Raw genomic sequence first — 11,392 nt, forward strand, 5'->3', positions numbered from 1 at the left:
ACACACTGACAGACAGGGAACACACACTGAGAGAGAGGGAGAACACACACTGACACAGACAGAGAACACACACTGAGAGAGAGGGAGAACACACACACACACACAGAACACACTGACAGACAGAACACACACACACACAGAGAACACACACTGACACAGACAGAGAGAACACACACACACACACACACAGAGAACACACTGACACAGACAGAGAGAACACACACAGACAAAGAGAATACACACAGACAGAGAGAATACACACAGACAGAGAGGACACAGACACAAACAGAGAGAACACACTCACAGGCAGAGAGAGAGAACACACTGACACAGACAGTGGGAACACACACACAGACAAAGAGAACACAGACAGAAAACACACCGACACAGACAGACAGAAAGAACACACACACACACACACAGAGAGAACACACACACAACAAAAAAAAACACCAGGAAATCCGGGTCAGGACGAGAGAGAGTGAGAGAAAGAGAGAAAGAGAAAGAGGGTAATAGGGAAGTGTGTTGTGTGGGTGAAAGGGAGAGAGAGAGAGAGAGAGCTTTGATAAGAAACAGAAACAAAAAAAAGTTAAGAGAAAAGGGGGGGAAAAAAACTATCTGGGGATTATATAACAATCAACTGGGTCCAGTCCAGACACAGACATTTCGACACAGTTACAGAGAGGGGTTTTAAGAATTAAAGCAATTTGTTTTTAAATGGATTAAAAAATCAGATCAGAGAGAGAGAGAGAGAAAAAAATTAAGAGAAAAAACACTCAGAGAGAGAGAGAGAGAAAGAAAGATCAGACGTACTAAACGACATCGAGAGAGAGAGACTGTGTGAGACTTCTCCACTTTCAGGGAAAGTTGACAAAAGTTTGGGAGCAACTTTTGCAAAGAGACGTGGGAGGAGAGCAGTAGCTGCAAACACACGAGAAAACGTGCAGGAATTAGGAAGAGAGACTGTAGCAATCACTGGTGACCAAGTGAGGACATGTTTTGGAGGAGGAGAATATCACACACACACACACACACACAGAGAGAGAGAGAAACAGAAAAAAAGTGCTCACTCTCACATTCACCTGAGCTGCACAACTCCACCCAGTAATTCCATCAGCAAAAGGGATGGGAGCAGAGGGAGGTGATGCACTCCTCTCTGCTCCAATTATATCTCGACGTGTGATTGCAGGTGTCCCAGGTGAACACACACACATACACACACATACACACACCAGGGGGAAATTCCACAATTTCACACTCATTTCCCATTATCAGCAAGACATCCTCGCGTTGGACACGGCGCCTTATCGCGCGGTCGAGACGTCTCAAAGCGCTTCACCGCAAAGCGGAGCGGCCGTGCGCCTTCGTGGGCGAGACGCGGCGGCCGATCGCGCGCAGCGGATGTCCCACAAACAGTTGGGGATTGAAGCGACCGGATTTATTTTCTTTTGTTTGAAGAGATTATTACTCCCGGAAAAGCCATCCGCCAATCGATTCACAACCTACTTACTGCTGGGCAAACAGAGGCGTGTGTGGGGATTAGGGAATCGAACCCGGGGCCCCTCGCTTGCGTCTTTCCTTCCATCCCAGTCTGTTGCTACTTAAATCCATTCCCTTTCATTTTGTGGGGGTGGGGAACGAGGGACGGCGACAAATGGCTGGTGGTAAATGCAATAGGGAGGTTAGGAGGAATTTCTCTTTCACGTAAATCGCGGTGAGAACGTGGAACTCGCTGCTAGGAAGCTGTGGTTGAAGGCAACTAAGCATCAGTGTATTTATTGAAGAGCAAAGTTTGTGTGCTGTAGCATTGGCTGTAATTCTGAGTAAATAAACCCTTCCAGTCCGAGGTGAGAGTGCGAGCGACTGAGCCAAGCTGACATAATAATAATAATAATAATAATAATAATCCTTGCATTTGATATAGCGCTTTTCACGTCGGGAGAACGTCCCATCCCAATGTTTCCAACAGGAACCCCCTCTATGGTTATCTTGCTGCCGTGCTCTGAGACACTACCTCACGTAAAGTCTGCTCGATTGACACACATTGCTGCCATTGTTTCACTCAGTCTCTGTAAAGCACTTTGAGATGTCACCTTGCATGAGAGGTTCTGTTTAAGAACTTGTTCAGAGTCCCAAGTGCAGGTGTGGCCTAATTCTGCCCAATAGGTGCAGCGGCCAGCGTTCACATGCCAAAGTACAGGGTGTTCACAAAGTCCTGTGTTTTTAATTACAATAACTTTTTATTTTTTGTTGCAAATGAGCCGTACGTAACAATGTCTAATATCAGTACCTTTCTCCTCGCTGACTCCATCCCAGTGTGTCCTGCGAAGCGCTTTGAGACGTCTCGAAGACGTGTTAAGGCGCGACATCAAATGCCAGGGTTATTGTTAGTGTTATTGTTATGTTAGATGTGGCGTCGAACGTGGCAACGGTTCATTATCTGCCATGAAAATGATGGTGCTCACACTCTCACACGCTCACGCACACATCAATCCTCTGGACGTCTAAATGCAGTTACACACTTGCACTGAATGGAATCGAGTAACTTCTGAATACAAATATCATCAGTCTTCCATATGTCTCAGACGTTGGTCAGTGCGCTGTAAGGGGAAAAAAAACATGGGGGTAACAAGACTTTGCGGACAGCCCGTACAATTAAAGAGAGGAGCTGGTAGGTAGGTTTTTCTTTGGGTGGGGTGGGGATGGGCGCCCGAAGCCCCTCTCGTCCCAGCCTATGTTGGGACCAGGTGTGAAATGGGGTGGGTGGGGGGGGGGGGTCAATGGTCCCTCAGCGTGAAGGCACCAGGTGGCGCTCTTCACTCAGAATGAGTCACTCTCCGCAGGGCACCTGAGGTGAGAGACACCTTCACACAGAGACATCTTATTTCGGTCTTAACAGCAGGAACCACTCAGTCAGTCCATCCATTATCTGAACAACCGCGGCCTTCCCCCCCAACCCCCCACCCCTCCGCCGGATCTCTGGCTTACTTACGCAGCCCTCTGACACCGTGTTCACGCCGTCATTGTTTGCAAAGATAATAAAGTAACTCTGGTGCGTGTGTGTGTGTGTCTGTGTGTGTGCGCCCGGAACCATGCAGTGTTCAGGCCAACATCAGTGTTAATTAATTACAGTGAGAGTCACGGATGGGTTCTCTGCCCAGAGCCCCCGCCATCACCATGCACCCACGGAGACTCTTACGACACAGTTCAAACAGGAACTGGATCAACGTTTGAAGAGGAACGCTGGGAAAGGGGACAACAACAACAACAAATTATACTTACGCAGCGCCTGCCTTTCGCGTCGGAAATACATCCCAAGGGCAGTCAGGGATTGGGACCCGAGCTGGGGGTTGGGATCAGGAGGGGGTGGAAAGCAGGGAGGGTAGGGGTAGGAGGGTGACCGAAGGCGCGGTTGAAGAGGAGGGTCTTGAGACGGGCCTTGAAGGAGGCGAGGGAGGGGGATGGAGCTCCAAAGGGACAGGAAGAGAGCAGGGAAGTAGGATCAGAGTAGCCGGACGAAGCTGCTTCACTCGCTCGCTTTCTGTGCTGTCAATTCCATGATTTTTTTCGGCACTGACACACGGTGTATGGTTTGGCTCTGTCTTAATAACAACAACAATAATAATAATCCTTGCACTTGATACAGCGCCTCATCACATTGTTGGGACGTCTCAAAGCGCTTCACAGAATGTACTGTAAAAGTAGATCGACTGTGTATTTTGTGGGCGAAACGCGGCAGCCAATTGCGCTCAGCAGCGTCCCCACAAACAGTCGTCGATTGAGTGACCACATTCTTTTTAATATTTTAATATTAAATGTACAAAAAGGGTTTTACATCAGGCAGTGAGCAACACTGGGCTGCTCTCTCTCTCGCTCTCTCCACCCCCCCCCCCACAACAGTCTAATGTCAATCTTCACATCGTTTGGTTCTTCAGTTCCCTCTTTAACCCTCTCCCCACCAATGTGAGATCGGAGAGAGGAGGGTTCAGCCCCCCCACCCCAGGTAACAGTGAGGGCAGTGACATTCTGGGCTTCTCCTTCAGTCAAATGTGTGGGATTGCTTGTATTTACACACAACCTGGAGAGGGTCAGGTGTGAAACATAGGTGACAGCCTCTCTCCTTGTTCCTCCATTCAGACCCTGTTTGAACACCATGGTGCCTTGGCCTGAACTCAGTGACTTGTCTCTTCATTCTCACTCAGCTACGCAATCTGTCTGTCTGTCGCTGTCTCATACACACAGTTACACACAGGTCTTGTTATACACACAGTCTCACACACACAGACTGTTACACTCTGTCTCTCACACACAGTCGGTCAGTCTCACACACACACATACACAGTTACAGGGACTCTGTATTATACAGTGTCTATGTGTCTCTCACATGGTCTGGAGATGGAGAAGCAGAGCCGGGGAGGTTTCTCACAGCGACACAGTGTATCCCGGCTTCGTGCTCCCTGGCTTTGGCCCTCAGTGTGGCAATACTACAGCTGCGGATCTCCTCGGAGGTGGGAGTGAGGGTGACATTGTCTTTGATGGCCTGAACCACAGCCCGGAAAGGGGCAGCGACCAGCGAGGGGGTGTTGTGGCCCCCCGACCAGGGGCAGCCAGGTGTGCGGGCTCCGCAGTCGTTGGGCTGGGGGGCCGGGGGCTGAGATGTCTGGCTGGGCTCTCGCTCTCGCTGTCTGTCTGTCTGCCGTCCCTGCAGCTTGCATTGTCTCCGCATCTTAGCTCTGCGGTTCTGAAACCAAACCTGCAACCGAACAAACAAACAGGCAACACATCAGCACCCGGGCGGAGAGGGGTTAACCCTTTACGGTGGAGATCTGTAGCGTAGTGGTTAGCACGCTCGCCTCGCAAGGCTGTACAAGTGAAGTCCTGTAAATTAGTGGTTAGAACACTCGCCTCGCAAGCGAGAGGACCCGGGTTTGATTCCCAGGCCGGGCGAAACCTTAGGCAAGTTTCCTGACTCCACGCGCCTCTGTTTACCTGACAGTAAATTAGAACCTAGTTGTTACGCAATTTGTAGATCACTTTCCGGGGGTAATAATCCATCCCCCCAAAAAAATATGGTCACTCAATCCACGACTGTTTGTGGGGACACTGCTGTGTGCAATTGGCTGCTGTGTTTCACCCACAAAATACAGTCAATTCAATTTACAATATATCTTGCAAAGCGCTTTGAGATGTCTCAACGACATGATAAGGCGCTGTATGCAATGCAAAGATTATTATTTTGAATATTATTATCATTTTACGGTGTGGAGACCAGAGTTGGACTCAGTACTCCAAACGAGTTCACGTCCTCACTTTTATATTCCCAGCCTATTGACCTTTTCATTTTTTCACACAAAGACTAGTGGAAATATCTCTCTCTCTCTCTCTCTCCCCCCAAAAAGGCTGTGGATACTGGATCCATTCAAATTTTCAAGACTAAGGTGGATAGATATTTGTTAGGTCAGAGTATCAAGGGAGTCGAGGAACAGATCAGCCATGATCTAATAGACTGGTGGAACAGGCTCGAGGGACTGAATGGCCTATTCCTGTTCCTGTGTATCTTTGCCGCTGTGTGTGCTCTCTCTCCCACCCCCCCACTTTGAATGCGTTCCCGAGCTCTACCTGAACTCTGGCCTCGATCAGGTCCAGTCTGAGAGCCAGGGCTTCCCTCATGAAGATGTCAGGGTACTGGGTCATCTCAAATGCCTTCTCCAGCTCCTCCAGTTGCCAGCTGCTGTAGTTGGCCCGAGCTCGTCTCTGCTTCAACGGCTTCACGTCGTCTGAGACAAAGAAAAAAAAACACAGGAAGACAAACTACAGTTATTTCCTGGGGGGAGGGGGGGTCAGCCGAGTGTCTGGCACGTGCGGAAACCCATCACCGTTGTTTAAGAGTATCTAAACCGAGCTGAGAATTCCACACATCCAATCTACAGATGGAAATCCCAGAGATAAATTGTTGGAATGGAATGTGCACTCTCTCTTTCCCTGGACGGACGCATCCTGCTTACCTAATTCCGGAGAGCATTAGACACAGGTTGGCAAGAGCCAAGGCTTAAAAAGAGCCCAGAGTGTGCGTTGGGGTAACTGCTGGTGTCTAACCAGCTAAAACCGCATAGCTTGCCATTAAGAGCGCTGTCTGGCAAACTTTCCCGCTGCTTGTCCAGCCAGGACCACTCTAACTAACGCCAGTGAGAACAGAGAGTGTGAAATGCAAGGAGCGATGCATGTAATTTAAGGAAATGGGTGAAAACACGAAAGAGAAAGAACAAACACAGCGATAAATAACATTTTTACAAAAAGGAGAAATCGCAGAACAATAAATATGAACAATAATGAACGAGCCGATTAATAATAATAATAATCCTTGCATTAGGTACAGCACCACGATCCCGTCAGAAAGACGTCTCAAAACACTTCACGGGATTCACTGCGAAATAAAATGACTGTATATTGGACAAAACAATAATCTCGCACTTGATGCAACGGCTAAAATATCGAAATGTCGCAAAGCACTTCGCAGAGTGTTCTGTTAAGTGTAATGACTGTGTATTTTGTAGGTGAATTTGGCAGTCTATTTGCACACAACAACATCCCACAAACAGCTGCGAAGTGAATGACCGAGTTCATCTGGAGGGGCTGTTGGCCAGAGAGAAACTCTCTTCTCTTTGCCAACATTGTCACTTGACCTTTATAATGACCACATAATAGGCGGCCGGGACTTTGATTTAAAGTCTCATCTAAAGGATTGCAACGACAACGCAGAGTTCATTACAGTCTGCATGAGAGTGTCAGCCAGGACTGGGAGCTCAAAGTCCCCTTCGTGTAGTATTGTGCTCACAATCTTCTGCGTCAGAGGCCACAGTCCTCCCAGCTGAGCCAGGCCGATACCAAAACCTCACAGAATGACAAACGATAAAGTGGCAAAATTAGAGGCTTTAATCGTGTTAAACTACAGATTAGATAGTGACAGCTATAAATGTGGAGTCCTGTAGCGTAGTGGTGCAAAGCGGGTTTGTGTGGTGATAAAGAGACAGACCTGGTGTGATGTTGGTTTTCTTGAGAGAAACTCTCTCCTACACATCTCACCTTTCCGAGTCGGTCAGAGCCAGGGGCAATGAGGTTAGGTCTCTCCAGGGGACATTGATCATTGAGAATCTCCGTATTTTCACATTCTCAAACCTACTCCTGTGGAGTCCTGTAGCTCAGTGGTTAGAGCACTCGCTTTGCAAGCGAGAGACCTGAGTTCAATTCCAGGCAGAGGGCGAAACCTTGGGCAAGTTTCCTTACTCTACACAGAGCCTAATAATAATACCTCCAAAAAAACAAAACAATAATAAATTGGTCATTTTCAATCCATATGACTGTTTGTGGGACATTGCTGTGCGCAATTGGCTGCCGCGTTCGCCCACAAATATACAGTCAATTCACTTTACAGTGTGTTCTGTGAAGCGCTTTGGGACGTCCTCCCGACGTGAAAAGCGCTATATCAAATGCAAGGATTATTATTATTATTACTCAGGTCCTGAGTGAATCAGCCTTCACTAAACCTCAGCGTGAATGAGAGACACATTGTATTTCTACATCCTACTATCCACCAAACAGGTTTGAACACAGTTTATTACAGACTGTAAGTACATCTATAACAATAATAATCCTTGCATTTGATATAGCGCCTTATCGTATCTTTGAGACATCTCAAAGCGCTTCACAGAATATACTGTAAATATATAGATTCTATAATAATAATAAAAATAATAATCCTTGCATTTGATATAGCGCTTTTCACGTCGGGAGGACGTCCCAAAGCGTTTCACAGAACACACTGTAAAGTGAATTGACTGTATATTTGTGGGCGAACGCGGCAGCCAATTGCGCACAGCAATGTCCCACAAACAGTCGTAGATTGAAAATGACCAATTTATCATTGGTTTTGGTTTTGAAGGGATTATTATTATTAAGTACACACATCCCTATGTACACACACAGTATGTACAGGAATATTATATATATTTATAGTGCACGTACTTATATATCCTTTATGTATATTGTACGTACCTACAGTATATCACAGATATACACTGCGCAGGTGGCACAGGACTTTATTATCAATGGATTCAGTTCAAACCCAAACTTTCCAATATTCACAACCAGTTTATCAAGTTCTCTAAACTTTAGACACCCACCACCACCCCACCCCACACACAAACACACACACACACACACACACAAAGCCAGGCAGGTAGGGCTTAGGCTATTAGTTTGGTTAACTTTCCATCGTCCTTAAACCTGTTTGCAAACTATGACTCTGCTTGTTGCATTATTTTATATCAGACATTGCTTTTTTTTTGTCGTTTTAACACATTCTCCCTGAGATCCAGGTTCCTGCTTCTCTCTCTCTCTCCCCCTTCTCTGATGTTGTGTTGCTCTATACAGTTTGACTCTCTCCTGTCTCTCACCCCCTCCTGTCTCTCACCCCTTCTCCTCATCCGCAAAACTTCGCTGTGCGGTCCTTGTATCACTTTGCGCATCTCCCTCTCCCTCTCTCTCTCTCTCTATCTATCCCCTTCTCACACTCCCTCTCTTATTTTATCTGATGTCAAACACAAACCCCCACCTCCTCCCCCTCTCTCACTTTATCCCCATTCTCCCTCTCCCTCCTTCTCTCACACCCACTTTGTCCCCCCCCCCCCTCTCTCTCTCTCTCTCCCTCAATTCCCCCTCTCTCACTTTATCCTCATTTGTTCTCTCTTTCACACACATACTTTATATCCCCATCCTCCACCCCACCGCCCCCCCTCTCTTTCTCACACACACTTTATCCCCATTCTCTCCCCCCTCCCCTCACCCCCTCTCACTGGACGTCCTCCCGACGTGAAAAGCGCTATATCAAATATCAAATGCAAGGATTATTATTATTATTATTAATTCTCTCTCTCTCTCACGCACACTCTCTCACACACTGCCCCCCCCCCCCCCCCTCTCTCTCTCTTACCGTGGTACTGAGAGCCTGCAGCCAGCCCAGCCGCCTGTGTGGCCAGGAGCAGAGCCTGTTTGCAGGGATCAGGGGGCACCAAGCTGTGGAAGAGGCTGTAGGTGAGGATGGGGGTCGGGGCGAGGAGCAGTCTAGCCGGGCGTGAGGGGGGAAACCGGGGCAGGAGTTGGGCAATAGCCCCCCTGCGCCCCGGGACAGCAAGTGGCTGCGACTGTACATGTCTCACCTGCCCACAGGTGTGTGTATGTGTGACAGAGACTCACCTGCAAATCTCTCTCTCTCTCTCTCTCCCCCCCCAAACACATCCCACCCTCCTGTAGGGGCGGCACCAACAGCAGCTCAACTTCAAAGCAAAGTCTTTCTTGTGTAAATCAACCCCTCAGTCTTTATCTCCTCTCTCACTCTGCACTCCAACCTAAGGAACACACAGACTGGAGAAGTCACCTCTCTCTCTCTCCCCCCCCCCCCCCCACCACCACCATCACCGCCCCAGGAGTTTGTCAGAAAGGCTACTAACAGACCAACCCACCTTCCCCCACCCCCAAAATAAATTGGTCATTAAATCCACCACTGTTTGCGGGACACTGCTGTGCGCATTTGGCTGCCGCGTTTCGCCCGCACAAAAAAATACAGTCACTCCGCTTTACAGTATGTTCTGTGAAGCGCTTTGAGACGTCTCAACAATGTGATAAGGCGCAATGTCAAATGCAAGGATTATTAGTAGTAATTAAAGGACCAGCACTCCTGAGCTCAGCGACAACGGGAAGCAACTAACAGAGAAAAACCTGAAACCAGGATCCAGTTTACAGATGCAGTCAGACCACAACGTCTGTGTGAATGAGTGAGTGAGTGAGCCTTGTGTGTGGACTAGATGCCCAATTGATAAAAGCACAATAGTCTTGGCTCAGAGTGTAACAGACTTGAGCCACAGTCATTAATGCCTCAAACAGGACAGTGCAATTGGGAGGTTTCCTCCCAATTTAACGACCTGTTTGTGAAATTCACCGGGTTCTTAAAGCGTGACATGTCAAGCGACTGCCAGAAGGCGAACTGGATGGACCTTGGTCTTCTTTCACCCAACAAATTACGTTCACCTTACATTCTTGGCACAGAACCCAGGCAATCGTATGTGTTCGTATCCAATCCGATTTGATGCAGGACATTTTCAAACGATTGTTATAAAGATCAAAAAATTGGTTTAAAAACACTCCAAAATGTAACATTTCAATGCTCAGAGCCTACAACACAGGATACAGTGCCATAGTCCTGCAGTGTAGTGATTAGCACAGTTGCCTCATAAACGAGAGGACCTTGGTTTGATTCCTGGACGGGGCGAAACCTTAGGCAAGTTTCATTACTCCGCATGCCTGTTTAGCAGAAAGTAGGAACCCACTTGTTAGTCGATTAGTGGATTGCTTTCCGGGGGTAATAATCCCTCCAGAAAATAATAATAATATTAATTTGGTAATTCAATCCACCATTGTTTGTGGCACACCACTGTGTGCAATTGGCTGCCGCGTTTCGCCCACAAAACACTCAGTCAATTCACTTTACAGTAAATTTTGTTAAGTGCTTTGAGACATCTCAACAACACGATAATTATTATCGAGAATTCGTTAAAAACAGTCACTACATCTGACGGGATATCCTACTGAGCGCTCTGTCAAAAGGTAAGGATTTATTTTACTTATTATGACAAACTCGCTTGAAAACCTGGCAGGAAGTCAAAATAAACTAATTGTTTTCATATTTTTATCAATGTAAAGTTTCAATTTCCCTTGCGCAGTTTCCCAGCGTATCAGATCTTGGGTTGTTATCTTGTGTGACTTCAGATTGCCATCACTTTGAAAACTAAAATGTAAACAGTCTCTCTTTTTCTTTCATCTCTCTCTCTCTCCCGGAGTAAGAAGTGAACAGCCAGGTAAACAAACAGATATTATCGAGTTAATTGAGGGTTAAATTAAACAAATCCACTTTTTAAAACAATATTTGGGTTGCTACCAAATTGGACAGTTCTGAAAAGCAAAGTCACACAGATCTGCTCCCAGATGAGTCTTTACCTGACGATTTTTCTTGATGGGGTCAGCCAGGTGTCTGACATGCGGCAACCCATCACCGTGCTTAAGAGTATCCAAACCAAGCTGAGATTTCCCTATGTTCCACCTACACATGGAAATCCCAGAGATAGATTGTTGGAATGGAATGCGCTCTCTCTCTCCTTAGAGGGAAGCGTCCTGCTTACCTAATTTCGGAGCGTATTAGGTACAGGTTGGCAAGAGCCAAGGCTTGGGGACTCCAGGGTGTGCATTGGGGTAACTGCTGGAGTCTAACCAGCTAAAACCACATAGCTTGCCTTTGATACTGTTGTCTGGCAAGCTTTCCCACTGCTTGTCCAGTTTGGAC

General features: G+C 47.2%; 1 protein-coding gene across 1 annotated transcript; it reads right to left on the bottom strand.

The window, feature by feature from the left end:
- Nucleotides 1-4,321: 4,321 nt before the first annotated feature.
- On the bottom strand, nt 4,322-11,090 carry si:dkey-43p13.5 (paired mesoderm homeobox protein 2). The gene is made up of 4 exons (XM_042341155.1): nt 11,050-11,090; nt 8,990-9,120; nt 5,620-5,777; nt 4,322-4,753 (listed from the first exon to the last, which is right to left on the bottom strand). The coding sequence occupies exons 1-4, from the start codon at nt 11,088-11,090 to the stop codon at nt 4,370-4,372; spliced, it is 714 nt and encodes a 237-aa protein (XP_042197089.1). The 3' UTR covers nt 4,322-4,369.
- Between the last annotated feature and the right edge of the window lie 302 nt (nt 11,091-11,392).

Source organism: Callorhinchus milii, unplaced genomic scaffold (genome assembly GCF_018977255.1).
Source record: "Callorhinchus milii isolate IMCB2004 unplaced genomic scaffold, IMCB_Cmil_1.0 Scaffold16, whole genome shotgun sequence".
In the NCBI taxonomy this organism is placed as follows: Eukaryota; Metazoa; Chordata; class Chondrichthyes; order Chimaeriformes; family Callorhinchidae; genus Callorhinchus; species Callorhinchus milii.

Excerpts from the sequence above, each read along its gene's own strand:
- si:dkey-43p13.5 (XM_042341155.1), bottom strand. The coding sequence starts at position 11,090 with ATGTCAGACACCTGGCTGACCCCATCAAGAAAAATCGTCAG. Across the intron at positions 9,121-11,049 it reads CCATCAAGAAAAATCGTCAG|ACTGCTCCTCGCCCCGACCC; the intron begins GTAAAGACTCAT and ends ACGCCCGGCTAG. Across the intron at positions 5,778-8,989 it reads TGCAGGCTCTCAGTACCACG|ACGACGTGAAGCCGTTGAAG; the intron begins GTAAGAGAGAGA and ends TCTTTGTCTCAG.